A 20,517-nucleotide genomic window follows, 5' to 3' on the forward strand; every position below is an offset into this window, starting at 1 on the left:
CTGTCTTTCTGGTGAATACAAAGGGCCCATGTCGGGTGTTATCGGTGAATAGTAGATGCTTACACCTCCCAAACTCCTGATCTTACCTCGGGATATTTGTACTGTATATCAAATTTTTGAGTTTTTAATTGTTTGTTATTTTCACCTTTCACATCAAACCAATACATTGCATAATATTTTTTTAATGTTCTTTGATTTTCTTTGATTTTCAAGCACAGCAAAAACAGGTGTCTTTCGGCGTTTCTGACATATCTAGGAATTTCCTTACATTCATAATGCTCGTTTTTCATTTAAAATCTTATTGATATTAAAGTGTCCATTTTCCTCTCATCTAGCGATTTTTTTAAAACAAATCAGACTTAATATGTTCATAACTCAAAGGTAAGTTTGAGCAAGTTATATAGTCTTTCTAGGAAATTTGGATATAGGAGATTTCTTATTGAAGTTTATTTTGATATTTAAATGCTTACTATTTTTCCCTTCATTACGCAAAACAATGAAGTCAAAAACTGATTTACTTGCTTTAAGAATCAGAATAGGAATCGAATCATATTCCAATTATCAAAGTTTGATAATTCCGAAGACAACTTAGTGTGAAACTAATATTTTCTAAATTAGAATGAAGACGTCAGTCAGAATTTAACTTAATGACAGAATGTACTTCACGGTTTTCCGACAATGCCGACAATGATTACTTAAAATGAGACTGTTGATATTCTTGTTTCATCGAGTCATTTGCCAGTAGCTTGCCTTGTTTTAAGAGTTGTTCATATCCATAGAATGTTATGCATAAAACATCTATCATTTTTAATCTATTCTTATTTTATTTCAGTCAAACCAAACAACAATTTACTCGTACATATTAAAAAACTGTTCCAAATCTGAATCAGTTTAATGAAGTATATATATTTTGAATCTCCATGCTGCATGTACAAAAGAAAATTTTTAATTTAAATATAATTATAAGCTAATATGCATTATTTTATCCATAAAAACATATACATGAATGGATGCGGTCACAGATTAAAAAAAAACCACAATATATTAAATCATTAACACATCTTGATTTTTTTTTCAAAAAAAGAGATAACAATTACAGATTATAAATTTTCCCTTGATTTTGAAAATTAAGAAATATATTTATCGCCCAAGAGTGGGAACTTCCGACTTTTTAGACTTTTCACTATCTTTCAACTAATTTGAATGAATATCTAACAGATATTTAAAGATATTCAATAAGCGCAATTTTTCACAAAGTTAAATAGAAATGAAACAAAAGAATTTCGAAACTTATCAGTAGACTTGTCCTTACTATTATTATTATTATTATTATTTTTAGCTTTTTTTAATAAAAATGAAATAAACAAATGGCGTAAAAAGAAAAATAAAGTCTTTACAACTACAGGAAAAAATATCCCTACACTTTGTTGGTAAAAAATTACCACCTTTGGTTTCAAATAAGTCATGAATTCTTTTTTTTATCATTTTTGGTCAATAAAACAAGGTTCCAATTAAATATATTCGGTCATAGGTTAGATAACACTGAAAAATATATTAAATAACTAATGTTTTTTTTCCGGCTCACAGTTTACTCCAATTTCTCTCGTTTCTCGTTGTAATGTTGTTTATTATTTCCCCTTTCCGTATTTTCTATTGTGCTTATTATGATTTCTTTTGTTTCTTTTTCCCCTACGCCTCTTCTCTCCGGAAGATGAATTGGATCCACTCCCGCTTGATAAAGATCCGGATCCGTCCCTTTTGCCTTGGCGTCGTCGACGATGAACCTCACGGTGACGTGGTCGTTGTTTCTTTGGAAGGGGTTTTACCGGCGGTAAGGGCTTCATTGGAAGATGCCCAACCGGAAATGATCTAATGGGAAATGGTTTTATGGGTAGTTGCATTGGAATAGGAGGGCGGACATCATGGATCGGAATTGGTGGTAACGGCCCTGGATAAGAGAGAGTAGGTCCTAGGAAAAGCAAGGGAGGTGGAATTGGAGCTCCATTGATAACCTGAAGAAAATACCAATTTATAAAGGTTTTATAATACACAATAAATTACTGTGATTATAACCCTAATACATTTGAACAAAAATTTTGGTATTTAATGAAATGTTATCGAAGCATGTCATTTATTGAATAAATTTCATTGTCATTTTAAAAGATTTTGCAATGTAAGAATAAAGAAATACTGGAACACGATGACCACAAATTTAAAGGATGTAAAAAATTTTATGACATAAGAATAAAAATGATTTTAGAAAAATTAATCGATGTGGAAAAACATTATTAAATTCAATTAAATCTTGTAAGGTTTTTGAATGAACGGAGTCAAATCTTTTCAAAAATATTTTTTTTATATATTAGATCTGGCGAAATTTATTTAGATCAAGAACATAATTTTGAGAATAAATCGGTAAAAACAGTAGTTTTCTTTTCAAATTTTATCCAAAAAAAAGTTATTAAAGTTCAAATGTGAGTTTTATCTGGTGTCTTAAATTAAACCAGTTTATCACAATATCAATTTTAATGCATATAACTAGGTGTAATACATACCTGATAAATTATTTCTGTAATAAAAATGAAATAAATGATTAAATTATTTCTGTACATGTAATAATATTAGAATAAATGCTTGCAGTTTAACCACACAAGGTTAAGTTAAATATAACCATTCCAAAAATTTATGTTTTTGTAGTATATATTCAATTGTAAAATGATTAGTAAACAGCGATTTTTTTAAGAATTAAGCTTCAATTTTTAATATTTCCACCTCATTGACATGCTAAAAACTTTAAAAAAAAAATTATCAATTTGATATTGAAAACAAAAAATAACTAAATGAAACATACCTTCGGACCTAACAGCCGCCCAAAATAATGTCCATAAAACAGTCAACGCCGAAAGCACATGAGTCTGCATAATACTTGGGGAAGCACTAGAGAACAGGATGGTGCAGAAGGCCAATTATATAATCAACAAATATGATAATTAGACAAGACTAAATAATGATCCTTAAGCACTTGAGGGAAGTGGTCTCTATACACACAAACAGAAAATATGTCTTTTGATAATGACCCGTGTCTGCATGTTATATCAAAGGTTAAACATTTTAAAAGATATTTATAAAATTTTGACACGTTGTTCAAATTTGACCGTTTTTTATGAACTAATTAAGCATGCGTTATTTTATTTCTATATAAAAAAGGATAAGGTTATACATTTACATCCTGCTCAATTGGATTGACTGTTAATTTTTTTTAAGTGTAAACTATTTTAATTCTTTATATTTGATAGACCTTTAATAACAAAATGTGTGTTTTTGTGCCAAATTTAACTTTTAAATAAGTACATGGCTTTTTTTTCTAATTCCTTTAAATTGCAATGCTATGGTTCGATCTCTGAGAATTGTCTCTCTCAGTTAATAAAGCCATAAGAAAATGGCAAGAGTTGTTTTTTAAAGTAGGGAACGAATTTTCTAAAGAAAAAAAAAAGGACATATAATATTTCTTTTCTAAATATTGTGTGCATGCTGCAAAAGTCGTCAGTTCCTTTTATATATTGCGAGACATAACAAGATTAATAATTATATACACTTCGTAGTTTAATCATGGAGAGAAGATTTCTTCATAGTTATCGGGATAAAGTGCACTTTAAATCAATTGTTTATGAAAGAAATGACTTGGAATTAAGTCAATCTTCCTCATAAATCATACATTGATTAGAAAATCTCATTTTTCCTTGTTAATTTTTTAAAAAAAATCTACTTGATCTTTTTCACTCTAAAGCTACCCAAGATACTATTACATACCAAAAATCAGCTCAATATTTTCTAAAAGAGGAGACATGATAGTCATATGTTCATTGTACACAATTCGACACACAATGCGATTAATAGATATACTTCGTAGATTACATGTTATCATGGAGAGACGATGTCTTCATAGTTATTGGCATAAAGTGCACTTTAAATCACTTGTTTCTGAAAGAAATGACTTGGAAGTTTGTTGATCTTCCAGTTAAGGAAAGGCGTGTTTGAAGACGTACATACATACATTGACCAGAAGAGCTCATTTTACATGGTTAAAAACAATTTTTAAGTTTGTCATTTTGAGGATGCTCAAGTTACATTACATACCAAAAATCAGCTCAATATCTGCAAGCATTTATTAAAAAAATGCGGAAAACCGAGTAGGACAGACTGATAGAAGGGCGCGCTCAGAGGAAACCTATAGTCCTCTCTGGTTACGCCGTAATGGGACTAATAATGGCCTTACAATTATCATTAAAAAGGGGCAGTCAGCATTTGACTAAATGATAGATTGTATAAGCTGTATTTTTATGCGTGTATATATATTTCAATAAATCTAATTATTATTTATCATTCATTGGTGTTCAGGAATTTTATTAATCTTATTTTTCCACCCAGTGCTTCCAGCCTCAAAATCTCTGTTCTCGTGAACAGGCCTGTGTATGATCATGCAGATATAGGTTTGTGCATCTTATCATTAACTGTTTTAAATAGATAAATGATAGATAGATAAATAAATAACCACCGTGTTACCTAGTTAAAGACCGAAGTAATCATTTTTTGGTAGCCGAACATTCATGGAGTACAATGCTTTTAGAGTTTATGTCTCATAATGTATTCCCTGCACAAGAACATTTTTCCACGTCATACTTTCAAGTAAGCTACTCACTGATAAATTGATTTTACATGTATTTCAGCGACCTCAATAAATTTGATATTTGGTAAATTCTATGGCCGCAAATACTGTAGAAGTGGAAGGTTTGACGAGGAGGAAACATTGACGATTTTGACGAATGACTTTACATGTAGCTCGTCAAAGTTTCCTTTCGTCAATTTTTTATTCATTGTCGTTCCCCGGTGTACGTGCTATGGTCTAATCACCCTATAAGTTATATCATTGGAAAGCCGATCCCGAAAAGATAATAACATTGTATACAGCATATAATCTTACATGAAATGTTAAACTTCTTTTTTAAAAAGTAAAACTAATATGTATGATATCCGCTTGCAATTTAATTTTTACTTGATAATTTAGTCAAACAAACACATATTTAAACGACTTAGTTATACGGTACATTGAAATGTAATTACTACCAATTGCAAGCCCTGCTGATCGGCAGGTTTCTTGCCTCGGGTAATATTTCCTGACAGTTAAATGTCATACAAACAAAAAATTCCTTTTATCCATTTATTTATTCAATTATTACAAATTTAAACATATTGTTAGTTTTTAAAAGGTCTTGAAGAGATGATTGTTTTTGACAATTCCATGAAAAAAAAGTTAGCAGGTTCCATTAATACCAACCGCAATGAAAGCTTTGTAGCCATCGCAACATGCTTATTGGCAAAAAAAAAATAATAACTAGAAAAACTACCCTTTATTACTAATTTTGCACAAGTTCATTAGTATCTACGGACTTAGTCCGCATTATGTCATCCATATTCGTATGCAGATGTAAGGAATTAAAGAAAGATAATTCATTTTTATTTTGCACAGTAAAAAAATCGTCAAAGCTTTCACTCGTCAATTCTTTAAGATGAAGAAATCGTCAAACTTTCGTATAACCACTTTTACAACATAACCACTTTTACAATATCAACTTGCTGGCAAATATATCCTAAAAATGGATCAATCGTTTTGTGGCTGAATTGTTTAATTCCAATTGTTTCTAGGCCTTTGTTTTATAATTAATTTTGCTGCAGAACTAGTTTTGTCCTTCTGCTAAATACAAAAGGCCCAAGGCTGGGCAGGTGTATCAGATCAACAGGGGATGCTTTCTCCTCTAAAGCTCCTGATCCTACCCCAGGGGTCCGTGTTTTACATCTTCTTTACATACCGTATATACTCGCCTATATGTCGGTTTTTTTCGGAGTTAAATATTGGTCCAAAACTCTACGTCCGACTAATAGGCGAGTTATTAAAAGATTGTTTTTTTTCTGGACAGTGAAATGTAGCATTTTATATATTTTCCCGACGATTTTTGAAGAACGAAGCCTATATATGTATAATCATTTATGCATTCAGAGATTATACATAAGGTACAAGTATTTGCTTGTTTTTGTAGTTTTATTTATATCTTAAGTGTGGTTTACGTATTTGTTAGATGATTTAAAACTAAATATCCGCGTTATTTCAAAACAATATTAAAGGAACCTGGATAAAAATATCAGTGTATTGATTTAAAATGTCAAAAGATTCTAACAAAAAGTTATATCGACTTATAAGCGGATCAAAGGCAAATCCCTCCATATTAACCTTAAAAAAAATACAACCGACTTACAGGCGGACCGACTTATAGGCCAGTATATACGGTATTTGTACTGTTTATCGAATTTGAGATTTTTTAGCTGTTTGTTATTTTCGCCTTTCACATCCTACCAAAAAAGTACATTAATAATTTTTTTGAACCTTGAACTTTATATTTTCATTCATAACTAAAACAGGTGGCATTTGGCGTTCATGACATATTTAAGTTTTACCTTGCCCTCATAATGTTTATTTTTTCATTTAAAATGCCTTTCATATTGAAGTGTCAATTCCCCCCCCCCCCTTATAAAGCGATTTTTCGAAACCAGTAAGAATTAAAATGTTCCTATTCTATATTAAAAAGACTGATTAAATTCCTTTCAGTAGTGGATTGCATATATTTTTCAGTTTGATAAATGCGAAGGCAATATTAGTTCATTCTGGAAGTAAGTATTTTAATAAGTATCACAGACGCCACTGAGCATTCAATTTAATGACAGATTGTACTTAATGGCAAGGCCAGTCGACAGTGGTGACTTATAATAAAATTATTGATGATATTCTTTCATTAAGGTATTTGTGAGTTATATTTATAGCACTGTTATGCATAAACATTTATAATTTTTAATCCAATCTCGTGTATTTCAGTCAAAACAATCAACATAAATTTTTCATTTACGAGGGTCATTCAAAAAGTTCGTAGAATTTTATTATAACTTTTTTATTTAACGTCATATTATATCCAAATTTGGTAGACATATTTTAAGAGTTATTCCAATTAATTTAAACTAAAATATTTTAAAATATTCCGACATACTTTCAAATTAATTAAATTTCGAAGCCGCAAAAAACGGGTCACGGAGCAAGGCAAAATTTAGTCATGTATAATTATTTCCTGGTATTATGCTATTAGTCGTCATTTTAAAAAATGGCGCTAAATCTTAATAAAATTTATATATTCAAAAAGGGTATTGTTACGTCATTTCATATGTAAAATTCTGACGTAATATAGTGCTTCGTTGAATAAAAAATGATTAAAGAAGACTGTTAGTCCGCATCGAAAAAGGCCGAAAATAATGACTTTGCACGACGTCACGGAGCAGCGAGTTGCTATAAAATTTTGTGTTGCTCTTGGAAAAACACCAATGCAAACTGTGGAAATGTTGAAAAAGGCAGGAAGTAAGTCAAAAGTGAGCCTAGCGTTTGTCTATAAATGGCATAGACGGTTTCTGGAGGGCAGGGACTCTGTTTTAGATGATGAGCGAGCAGGGCGGAAACGAATTATGAGTGAAAATTTGGTCGAAAGAATAAGTAACGTTATGGAGCGTGACGGGCGCGTCACAGTTGCAGAACTTGCGTCGATGTTTGATATCAGCTCTGGTACCGCTTTTACAATTTTGTCTCAACACTTGGATATAGAGTTTCGGCGCGCTGGATACCTAAACTCCTGACTGATGAAGACAAAACAAAAAGATTGCAACTCTCTCGGGCATTCTTAAGGCGGTATTCGAATGAAGATAACTTTCTTCAAAGAATAGTAACACCTGATCAAACGTGGCTGTTTCATTATGATCCTGAAACGAAACAACAATCTTCAGCATGGAAGCGAAAATCATCTCCACCTCCCCTTAAAGCTAAAGTAAGAAAATCTGCTAGGAAGAATATGTTTATATTTTTCATGGATATCCGTGGTATGCTACTTGTGCATGCAGTACCTGAGGGACAAACAGTCAATGCAGCATATTACGCACAGGTAATAACCGTTTCTTTATTTCTTGTACATATTTTTAAAATAAATATTAAAGTAGTTTTTCAGCATGTGATAATGAATCTATAATTTCTTAATAACATTTAAAATACCATTACAAAGATTATTTACCGGGCATTTGATCGAATTAATTTAAAATCAAAGTTGCATTTCAATAAATTATTATAAACAATAAAAAATAGTAAAATCTTCATTCTCTTTTCAAATAGGTGATTCGTCGGGATCTTGTAAATGCAATTCGGAAAAAACGACCGAATAAGCAGATAGAAGAGTTCCTTCTTCATCAAGACAACGCTCCTGCCCACCGCGCTGATTCCACTGTGCTGGAGTTGGATTTATTAGGTTTAGATCGTGTGATTCACGCACATTACAGTCCTGACCTAGCGCCGATGGATTTCAAGGTTTTCCCTACCGTGAAAGTTACGTGGCAGAAAGTTTAAAAACACAGAAGAACTAACTTATGCAACTCGAACGATTGTCAGTAGATTCGATGACAAATGGTATAGAGATGCATTCAGTGAGTGGGTAAGACGCCACAGATTGTGTGTGAAGTGCAGAGGGGAGTATTTTGAAAAACTGTAAAATACGACGCGATGACGTTATGAATTTGACGTTACAATGTCGTTGAGAGTGCTCCGTGCAGACAAAACAAGACGATTTTAAAATAGAATAACGCTAGTGCCATTTATTCAAATTAAATAAAATTTTGTACATAGGTAAAATAAATGTTTCTAAACAAAATAATGTGTTGATCATGAATTTTTAAAAAGAAATACTGCCAAAAGCGCCATTGTCTACGAACTTTTTGAATGACCCTCGTACATAAAAAATACTAAAAATTAATAGTTTTACGAAGTATATTTATTTTGTGTCTTTCATATTGCATGAACATCAGAAAACTTGTAATGTTGAAAACATTTTAATTATATGTAATATAAACAGAGGCTCATCATTTTATCAAAAACCCGTGTGCATGAATATCATAGAAAGATGATGTCATGGATTAGATAAAAAACAAACTCTAAACATATTCAAGCCAACGACAGAATTGAGAGTAAATGTTACATTTTTTTTTTAATTTAATTTGTAACATCTTGTGCTTGTCAGATGGCATTACTGACAATTTGAATGTACAATGTAATTATTACAAATTACCTTAAATTTTGTAAATTGAAATATACATAATTGCTCAAGACCGGGGTTTCTGTCTTTTTATCGTTCATTTTTTTTTCAACAAAATTGACAGGATATTATAATAGATATTCAAAAATATTTAATCAGCAAAAATTTACAAACAGTTAAATAGAACTGAAACAAAACAAGATTTAAAATAATTCACAGACATTTCCTTATTATTTTTCTTTTAACATTTTTTTTATAAAAACGAAATATACAAAAAGCGTAAAAAGAAAAACTTTACAACAACAGGGAAAAATACGCCTACACCTTGTCGGTAAAACGTACATGTAGCCATGTTCCGTTTCAGATAAGTTATAAATGATTTTTTTATCATTTTTTGGTCAATAAAAGAAGATTCCATAAAACATATTCAGTCATAGATTTAAATAACAATTCAAATTGAAATGATTTAAATTAACCATTGTTTTTATCACCTCACAGTCAAATCAATTTCTCTCGTTTTTCTCGTTGTAATGTTGTTTAATATTTCCCCTTTCCGTATTTCCTATTGCGCTTATTGTGATTTCTTTTGTTTCTTCTTCGTCTACGCCTCTTCTCTCCGGAAGATGAATTTGATCCACTCCCACTTGATGAAGATCTAGATCCGCCCCTTTTGCCTTTGCGTCGTCGACGAACGTCACGGTGACGTGGTCGTTGTTTCTTTGGAAGGGGTTTGATTGGAAGGGGTTTTACCGGCGGTAATGGCTTGATTGGAAGATGGCCAATCGGAAATGGTCTAACGGGAAATGGTTTTATGGGTAATTGTACTGGAATTGGAGGACGGACATCATGGATCGGAATCGGTGGTAAGGGCCCCGGATAAGGACGAATAGGTCCTAGGAAATGCACGGGAGGTGGATGTGGAGATCCATTGATAACCTGCAGAAAACACTAATTTATAAGGTTTTTTGCAATGTACAATAAATTGTTATGATTATAATCGAATTTTTTTTAATCAAAGGTTCTTGGGTATATATTTGCAGTTTGAAAAACAAAATATTATATTTTGAAAAAAACAATATTGGTAAGTAATTAAAATGTTTCGAAGCATGTCATTTACTGGATAAAATTCATTGTCATTTTCAAAGATTTTTGCAACGTAAAAATAAAGAAATACTTTAAAGTACTTCTTTACTTTGAATAAAGAAGTAAGAAAAATGACTACAAAATTGAAAAGGTGTGAAAATTTTTATGACAGTACTCATCGTCATTAGAATAAAAATGAATTTAGAAATAATAAATCAATGAGGTAGATCTTTTTTTTTTTCAATCATATGAATCTTACAATGTTGTTAAATGAAAGGAATAAAATCTCATTAAATATTTTTTAAATATTTAATCTAGTGAATTTTATTTTAATCTAGAACATATTTTTATTGGGAAAAATCAGCGAAAAAATACTTCTTTTTTTCAAATTTTAACCCATCAACCAGTAATAAAGTACACATGATTACTGTCTGATGTCTTTAATTAAACCAGTTTATCACAATATCATTTTCAATGCATATTACTAGATGTAATACATACCTGATAAATTATATCTGTAATAGAAATAAAATAAGTGATAAAATTATTTCTTTATATCTAATAAGAATAAAATAAATTCTTGTACTGTAGGTTATAGTTTTTCTACGTCAGAAAATACAGACAAGGTTAATTCAAATATATTTACAAAAACTCATGCTTCTGTAGTATGTATTCAATTTTAAAATTGAGATAAAATAACGATTTTTTAAAGTTCATTTACAATTTTCAATATTTCCACCTCATGGAATTGAGTATTTTTTTAAACAAATTCCTTAAAAACATTTTATCAATTTAAAATGGAAAACAAAAAAAAATTTAAATCTTACAGACCTTCGGACTTCACAGCCGCCCAAAATGTTGTCAATAAAACAGTCAACGCCGAAAGCACATGAGCCTGCATTGTGCTTGGTGAATCACTTTAGAGCAAGAAGGTTCCCAAAATCCACTTATATAATCAGGGAATATGGTAATGAGACAGGACTAAATAATGACCCTTAATCAGACGCAGGAAGTGGTCTCTATAAACACACATGAATATATTTCTTTTGATATTGACCCATCTCGGCATGTAATATCAAAGATTAAACATTTTAAAAGATATTTGTAAAATTTTGACACGTTGTTAAATTTTGACTTTTTTTAATTAACTTATTAACCATACATTTATTTTTTCCATTAAAAAAGCAGTAAAGTAATACATCCGGTTTAATAGGAAAGACCTTAAAATTTTAAGTATAAACTGTATTAATTCTTGACCTTTATAAAACCAGATATGTATTTAGGTATTTTAGTTAAATATTACAATACATACATATTTTTTTTTCTCGGTTGTATTCTGAATTTTGTTTTAATGACAATGTTGTGTGCCTCTTTAGACTGTTTGCCTCAGTTAAAAACTTGTTTGAAAAATAACGCATATTTTGTAAGTAGTGAACGAGTTGTCTGAAAGAAGACAAAAGATTAATATTTTTGAAAATTTGATTTTTTCAAAAGTAGTATGTTCCTTTTACATTATTCGACACATAATTAGATAAATAGATATGAATTTACATCATTAATCAAGAAGATAAGGCGTCTTCCTAGTTATGGGAATAAAGTGCACTATAAATGTCAAGTATCTTTCACCTTGAACTATCAGAAATAAAACGCGGACATCTCATTATACAGAATAATTACAAAGGAAATCCGTGTTTAATTGGTTTAATGACATATATCATTTTATTATGCTATTTACCTCTTTATATATATTTAACAGGATTATTATGCCTTCTTTAAATGGGGAATTTTTTTTTATGGAATAAAGATCAATTGAAAAAAACAGTCATACATAAATGTCAAAAATTTCAAATGTTTTAAAATTGTCAAAAAGATAATATTTTACATTGAGGGTATTACAATAATCAGTATTACTGTTTCTTATCAATTATATAAAAACATCTCTTTATTTTCAACCGTTATTGAATAAAAATTTTAAAATATTAAACTTTATTGTATGCGTGGGTATTTTTCAGTCTATGTTATTTAGCCTTGAGTATCACATTTGTCAAGTTTTACACAGAACATGTTTACCTAACAAATCTAATATTTTGGAAATATCTATATAGTGAACTCCATAAATATACTTGCAAACAAAGATACCTGAAGGGATCAAGTATATATTTTACGACGCCTTTTCATTAAATATTCACGGCATTGAAGAAAAAAATTCAGGAACACTGTACACCAATATGTTTGAGAATGGTGTTAATCATACTTGGATATGAAAAACAAAGCGACGTTAAGAAAACTTGATATCGCAAAATTATATCCAAATCGTTATCAATATGTTCGAATTTTTATCACTTTATACAACTATTCCCCACGATGTTATTAAACTTTCAGGCTTTTTAACATGATAGACAACTGCTTTTTCAACAAAAATGGAACTCTTTACAATAGTTACAAATATATCTTACCATTAACCATTGGCAAACCTATTTTGTTAAAAATTCTTATGATATAAAAAGATGCTTGAATTTCTGATTTTCAATATCGATGTGGTTTTTGGAAATCACGTCTTCCAACGGTATGTTTGAGTTTCCATTTGTACTGATTAGGACCCGTTGAAAGAAGATCTACTTTCCCATTCATATAAAGCAGTATTCATTTTAAAACTTCTGCATTAATTATTTGTTGTGGCCTTCATATCAACTTTTATATTTATGGACGAGGTATAATCAGGTATTATCAATCAGGTATTACAAATCAGAAATAATTACTTCCAATCATATTTCGACTCTATATATTCAAGTGAGCATAAAATAAGATACCACAGAGTCTGATACATCTGTTTCGTATTTAGATGTTCTACTTGGAAAAGAGTTTATGACATCCTTACAACCAAGGTTAATGATAAACGTGATAACTTCAATTTTCAAATTTTCAACTTCTCTGTCATATGCAGCAGTATACCTCAATTACCTTTATATGGGAATTATGTCTTCCTGTTGAATATATACTTTAGAGCATTGTCTACATGTACGTATGAACAATATCTAAAAAGAGGATGACAGAGGGATATAAACACTATCATTTGAATAAACCTTTTCGAAAAGTGTTGGTCGGCAAATACAATTTATTTGAGTCAAATGCTGACTGAAATTTTTCATACTCATTGTTAGTCCATTATTTTCGTTATTTCCCGATCATGACAAGGAGCACAAGGTGGGTGTGACCGGTCAGCAGGGAATGTTCACTCCTCCATGGCACCTGATCCCACCTCTAATGTTTTAGAGGTCCGTGTTTGCTCTGCTCCTGATTTGTATTGTTTTATGGACTTTGATATTGAATACTATTAGTTATCCCCGGGGTAGTGTTAAACTTTTCACTTTTTCATCAAGGCATATTTTCTAATTATAGACGTCACGTGGTGACGTTGTGGTGAAGTGCCTCCTGTAGTATAAGTCTCATTGAAGTCTATAGAATGCATAATTATAGCAAAAGTTTTATCCTTGACTTTTCCGATTTATTAGTGTTACATAATTATAAAAAAGTGTTAATTCGCCGAATTCTGATCCATGTGCTGCCTTAACATACCCGCGGGGATATTCCAGATATGGTACCAGAAGTTTTTAAAAAAATTGCAATAGAATTTGGTAGATCAAGCACAACAAATGCATTACCTTAAAAAGTATATTTTATGCGCATTTATCTGCTACATGTACATGTATACTTACTGTCAATAGAAACGCAAGACTCTAATTTTAGGGTGAAAAATTATATACGAGATATAACTATTTACCAAACAAGTTAGGACATCTTTTACTTTCCTAAACAGTTATTTAACGGTTGAATGATTTTCATTCAATTACCGAAAGTTGATTTTTTAGCCCTCTTAACAGATAACTTTTAAATAAAACATCCCCCTTCCGACATTAAATTAAAACATGCTAGTCCGCCATGTACAACATACGCAGTCCGATTTCTACCATGCATTAGGTTTATCAATGTCTTTATCTGAGCGAAATAAAAATTTTTGGGCATTTTTAAATGCCTGTTTTTCAGGTAGTGAGGTCGAATTTTCTCTAACTTGGCGCAGTGTAGTAACCCTTAGACTTCCGGTCAACGAACTGTCATTCATGAGCCCGAAAAGTCGTTATGTAGCATATATTTGCATCTGTAGCTCTTCTTTTTCTGTATTTTGAGAATTTCCAGTATCATCAATGAAAATGCGTGCTTTCGTTAATTTTGAGGAAATACAGGTATCACATCCGGAAAAGAAAGAAATATATTTTCCCTGGATTTTATTACAATACTTATAATTAACAGGTACAAAACCTTAAAAACCCAAAGTATTGTCAAATATTTTATCAAAAATGCTAATATTTGATTTCTGTTAAGAGGAATAAAAATCAACTTCCGGTAATGGAATGAAAATCATTCATTCGTTGAATAACTGATTTGGCAAAGTTAAAGATTTTTGTACATAGTTATATTCTGTACATAATTTTTCACCCTAAAATTAGGGTGTTGCGTTTCTATTGACGGTGAGTATATATACCTTAATCAGATTTCGGATATTGATAATACTGAACTAGTATATTTTTAACGTGATAATTTAAATTTCGAAGTAAATACTAACAGAAAATGGAATAAATTTTGTTTTTATCGATCAAACAATTTGTAATAGTTTGTTGATCTGTGTTTAAAATGCCTTGAAATTTCTCTACATTTCTTTCCAGAAAGTTTCCATGTAGAAAGAAATGTAAAACAAATAAAATAATAAAATAGAAAAATAACTATATCTTATTTAATAGAGTTAACAATTTCAACAAACTGTTGATATATCGCTGTTTATCATTATCTAGAACTGCTCCCCTTGCGATACTTTCTTCTATAGAACCTCTTCCGGTAGTACTTTCTTCTGTTTTTGCGACCTCTGTATCTTCTTCCGCCAGAGGATCCATTGCTGAATGAAGAGCTAGATCCGCGCCTTCCCCTGCCTCTGCGCCTGTGATGAACAACCTCAACACGTGAATGGTGCTTAATAACTATTGGCACCGGAAGAGGAACTGGGTGAGCCGGAAAATGCCGGGGCCCATCAAAGCGAGGAACCGGATACGGATGACGAATTCGGATTCCATTTAAAATTGGAGAAGGTTTTCGTGGCTTGATTAAAGAAATGAAAAAAGAATTAAAACAAAATTTTTATTATTAATTAAGGAATGAAATTAATATCTACCCATTTTATACGGTATAAAGTGGGTTGGGGCAGCGAAGCGGTTTATAAAAAAGCGTAAACTGTTCCAACCCACTTTATACCGTATAAAATGGGTAGCTATTAATTTCATTGCTTATAATTTAATTTTCATTCATTCGCTGTAAGAAAAAAAGATAATTGTTCTAATAAAATGACTTCAATTGTACAAAATTTGAATGTAACGTAAGGCGGATTGATACGTTTTTGACGCAAGTCATTGTGACGTAGGCAACCCATTTTATACGATATGAAGTAAATTTTTTATCCAATCAAATACAGCGTTACAACCAGAATTAAATTATATACACATAATCTAATAATTTTAGTTTTGGTACATATTTGATTTTCATTTTTAGGTATTTTTTCTCAGGAAAATATTCAACATTTAATAACTTAATTAGCCGTTTGAAACTCAATTCAAATTATTTAGACTCACCCTGTAATTATAACCTGAAAGGAAAAAAAAAACAACAATATATTTATATACTGTATTTTCTTTAATTATTCATTATTTCTTTTATCTGCTGATATTATGTAATATGAATACTCATACAGATACAATTAGAGCTAAATATGGCTGTCATTAGAATTTTATAAATGAAGCATAATAAATCCAATTGAATAAAAATACACTAAATATTCAGAGAACATTTTTGATATCCATTGGCCTCTATGAAATAAAAATTGAATTTTCTCAAAACCTGATCATAAGAGGATGCCTTCCATTTTTTTAAATTGTTTTCTATTTTTTTATATTGCAAAATAATATTATTTGCATTCCAAACAAAACTATTTTATTACATATGCCGGAATAATAAAATGATTTTATATAATATTATATTGCCAAACATACTCGTACAAATATGAATAATCTACAAACCGAGCGCATTGGCAGACCCTATTGCACATAATACCACCACTACGACAGGAAGTAGTTGCATCGTGCCTAAAACCCGTCTGTTGCCGATAAGTATGCAAACGTTCTTAAATATCTGTAATTGTATATGTTAATGACGATATCAAATCGATAGGAAACACAGAAAAGGTTGGTTTTGACAATAAAACATCGGGTTATTATTATTATTTTTTTTGACGTCTGTACGCTTTTCACATTTTGGACTTATTTTCAAGAAATCAAAAAGGCTAAAATGAAAAAAAGTTACGTAAAGGATGCTCAAATTTGGTTAAATACAGAATTATTTTCTTTAATGGGAGATAGACGATTAAAGACAAGAAAGATATAATGCTTATGTTAAATAATGTATCAAAGATCTCGAGTATCACCTGACCAGAAACGCTAACGCTTATAGGTACCTGAAATGTTTCAGACATGCTATAGACTTACATTTTGTCAAATCTTGATCATTTAGACCAGCGAGGAGCTACAATATGGTCAACTTTTTTTTTACATTGCAATGTTTAGGTTTAAATATATACAAAATTGCTCTGAATGTTTCATTATGAAGTCTACTTTCAATTTTATTTTATTAAGTACTGTGGAGGGTAAGGTGTTGCTAGAAAGGGCCAAAAGTTTCACATAGGGATACATGTCAAAAGAAAAATATAATTTTCAAGAAAAGCATAGTCATGAACTGTCTTAATAATTTGTATGCTCCCTCTGATGATGAAAATTTGAGGGGTTTTTTTTCAAGTCTAAGGGTAGTTTTTATACATAAAGGGAAAAAATCTTTGGTGATCTGATCCCTACGCAGGGAAATAGCGTGACAAGTCATTATTAATTTGGAAGCACCTTGTGGTTGTGTGCAGATGAAGACTCGCAGGAAAAGGATAGAAGCAGAGTGTAGAAACAACAGCTGAAGAATAACAACAAAGCCATGGTAAATCATGAGAGCATTTTGCTCAAGAAACCTTTGTATTCGTGTCTTGCTTTCTTGGTTGAACAATTAAATAGTTATTTTTTTGTTTTCTATTAGAAAGGAAAAAACATCGCGTTGTTTAAAGTATATTCATTATAACCCACGATTTTATTCTATACCATAAATTAAAAATTATGTTTTTTGCTTGAAGGTTTATGAGGAGAACGTGATCCTTTTTTTCTCTTTCAGAGTAATTAAAATTATAGTTAAGTCTGGTGTCTTATTTTACTTAAATTCTATTTTACAAACGCAACTTGCAATCTTTGTCATGATAGGCAATTAACGGAAAAATCTGTCGAGAATTCAGTGTGTAAATAATTGCCTACAAATTACTTGCATCATGAAAAACGTCAGTCAGCATTTGAGTTAATGATAGATTGTATTTGCTGACAAGGTCATAAATTATTATATTACCACACAACTAACGAGAAGATGAATTTAAATGAAAATGTTGATATTCTTCTTTCATCAACTTATTTGTTGTGAATTTGGCTCTTTTAATAAGTTGTTCATTCATAAATCATGCTCTTGTGTATCGATTCAAATGGGAGATATAAACTGCATATGCAGGTGATAACGGTATTTTGATACATTAGTAAGGAAGTTGATGATTGAAACGTTATACCGTAAATTTGGAAATCATTACATCAATTCATTTTTGTGATTTATGATTCAAAAAGCTGTTGATTAATATTTTCGTTTTACAATTTTCGTTTTTTTGAATGCACATACAATAAATTACGTATATGAAACAATAAAAAATATTTACATTTCCAATGTCTTTCTTCAAGATAAAATTACAAATAGTCAATATTTCTTCATCATTGTACTGGTTCAGCGATAGGCATGGCTAAAAAAACATCACGTGCAGGGCGGGAAAAATAGGAGACAAGAAGCGGGGCTTCTAGCACGTAGATTGGCGGGATCAATGCCATGTAAATAGAAGGAATACCGGGTAGGTGTTAAGATTTTTCAATTTCATGACGATGATCAATTGATTGGTTTGCGTGATAATTTAATGAATTATCACGCAAGCCAATCGATTGATCACATCATGAAAACAAAAAGAAAATAAAACATTTATTCCCTAATCAAAAAACTTGGCCCTCTTTCTTGGTGAAAAAAATTTATATGAGGCATACTGCTTTTCAAATAGTCGGACGATATCGAATGTAGTGAAGGCACAATCCATGCACTTATTATTACGGTAAATTAGTTGGTAGAATTAACAGATTTCTTAAAATGACCACTGCTTAAATATAATACATGTTCACTGTGTTATAAAAAGACAACAACTGTCAGAAAAAAATTATTTACTTTTTCTGTTGTTGATTTTTTTTTTTTTGAGAAAAATATTTTTGCGAATGCGATGCATGCGCAAATTCGCTAAAAAAGCATCTACAGCAAAAAATTTCCAGACCTACGATAATCATAAAAGAATTTTATAGCTTTAATTTCAAAAAGCTACGCTGAATATATTTACAACAACAAAGCGCTTTTTAATAGTGTATAAAAATACATTAGACCCCTACTGAGTACCTTGGATAGCTCTGATCATTCTGCTTAATTTAAATCAACAAAAGGTTAATACGTTAAAATTATTTTCTTGATTGTTCAATATTTAATGCCACGAAATGACATTTTGCCGGCACAGGAAAGTATATTAATTGGACGTGCAAATAATTTGGATCATTTTCTTTTTCAGTACTATAATGTATTTTTAAGAGGAGTAACAATATTTTGTCTCCATGACATTTTTTTCATAATAAGGTATTGGGAACAGCTTCGGCGAAACGAGTTATGCTTAAGACAAAATTGCAGTTCAATTTAATAAAGTAAATACAAAGGGTTTTTAAAAAAGTTCCTCTACTAATGCTATAAAATTGATACTGCGTAATCTGTGTTTTTAACATTTATACTGTACATAAAACAACAACAATTTGTACAATGTCGAAAATTTAAGTTTTATACATTGATTATTTGTCAGGTTATTACAAAATAAAAAAAAACACATTATATTATCAATCGGCGCTGTCGCCATCTAGTTTCAAAATTCCAACAGCTTAATGTTTCTTAATGTCCGCTCCCTATATACCTTATACGCTTATAAGTATGACTCTCACTACCTATACCTTTACCTATACCTCATATACTTATTATGAAGAGATTTCATTGAGTTACATATTGTAAGTAAGGACTAAAAGTGTCTTCTTTAATTGACTCTATTTTACCAAGAACATATGCGGTCAATGCATAAGATAATGTTTATGCATCTATTCTTAAGGAAAGATCCTAACTAAAGTTTAATATTTATTCAACCCTTTTTCTCAACCATATTTAATTCACAGGATACATCTGCCTCTTAAATTAAAAAGAAAAATAATGACACAAATAAAATATCAACATTTTATTTCATATGAATAACATATTCTTTAAAAAGACATCCACATCTAATGTGAGTAGATTTCCCTTCTACTTCTGTTCTATCTGTCTAGTACTTTCTCCTGTACTTTTTTCTCCTCTCACTCTTGGATCCGCCACTCTTAGATCCGTTGCTCTTGCATGAGTCAGATGATTTAGATCCGCGCCCTTTGCCTCCATGATGAACGACAATTACACGTGTAGGGTACTTGCCACGATGACCAATACCGTGCAGGAATTTAGATTGCTATTTTTAAATACAAAAATATATTGAGATAAAAAATTATATTCAAGCTTTAAAGTAAAATAAACAATATGAATTTTGGAGCAAAGCAAAAAAGACCTCTCATAAGAGACAAATTCTCGAGAGGGACGTTCAGCAACAGACACACAAACAAATCAATGTAAATAATTAGTCATTACTACATACCCCAGCATGCACGGCAATAAAGGCGGTCAAAACCAAAATTGTAATAAGTAGGACTCTCGTCTTTATCAAAAGCAATTTGGAGTTTGACAACTGTAGATAGAAACGGTCCTTTTATAACCATAAAATATGTTAATAAGAAATGCTGTGTTTCACATTTATTATAGAAACAGAGAAAAGGTGTGAAGAAGACATAAACAAACATGGCATTATTGATATCAAAGGAATGCGCGGACAACAGACTGTAGAAAAAAATATCCCCTTTTGTTGATAGGAATTGTTCCAATTGAAATCACTTCAACT

General features: G+C 30.7%; 2 protein-coding genes across 3 annotated transcripts in view; both read right to left on the reverse strand.

Moving 5' to 3' along the window:
• LOC134233039 (hemicentin-1-like) overlaps positions 1-20,517 on the reverse strand; it is a 145,878-nt gene that overhangs the window by 18,701 nt on the left and 106,660 nt on the right. The window lies entirely within an intron of this gene.
• Positions 8,920-11,154, reverse strand: LOC134233047 (proline-rich protein 13-like). 2 transcript variants are annotated; one of them, XR_009984905.1, is made up of 4 exons: positions 11,082-11,154; positions 10,752-10,765; positions 9,342-10,103; positions 8,920-9,064 (listed from the first exon to the last, which is right to left on the reverse strand). XR_009984905.1 is itself a non-coding variant. In XM_062715043.1 (3 exons), exons 1-3 carry the CDS (start codon positions 11,149-11,151, stop codon positions 9,705-9,707), a joined length of 483 nt encoding a protein of 160 aa, XP_062571027.1. In that variant the 5' UTR covers positions 11,152-11,154; the 3' UTR covers positions 8,920-9,704. The 2 variants fall into 2 exon arrangements, 1 of the variants encoding a protein (XP_062571027.1); XM_062715043.1 differs by having other exon boundaries at positions 8,920-10,103.

This window comes from Saccostrea cucullata, unplaced genomic scaffold (assembly GCF_032062105.1).
Source record: "Saccostrea cucullata isolate Sc308-1 unplaced genomic scaffold, CSIRO_AGI_Scuc_v1 ctg554, whole genome shotgun sequence".
NCBI lineage: Eukaryota > Metazoa > Mollusca > Bivalvia > Ostreida > Ostreidae > Saccostrea > Saccostrea cuccullata.

Excerpts from the sequence above, each read along its gene's own strand:
- LOC134233047 (XM_062715043.1), bottom strand. The coding sequence starts at position 11,151 with ATGCAGGCTCATGTGCTTTCGGCGTTGACTGTTTTATTGACAACATTT.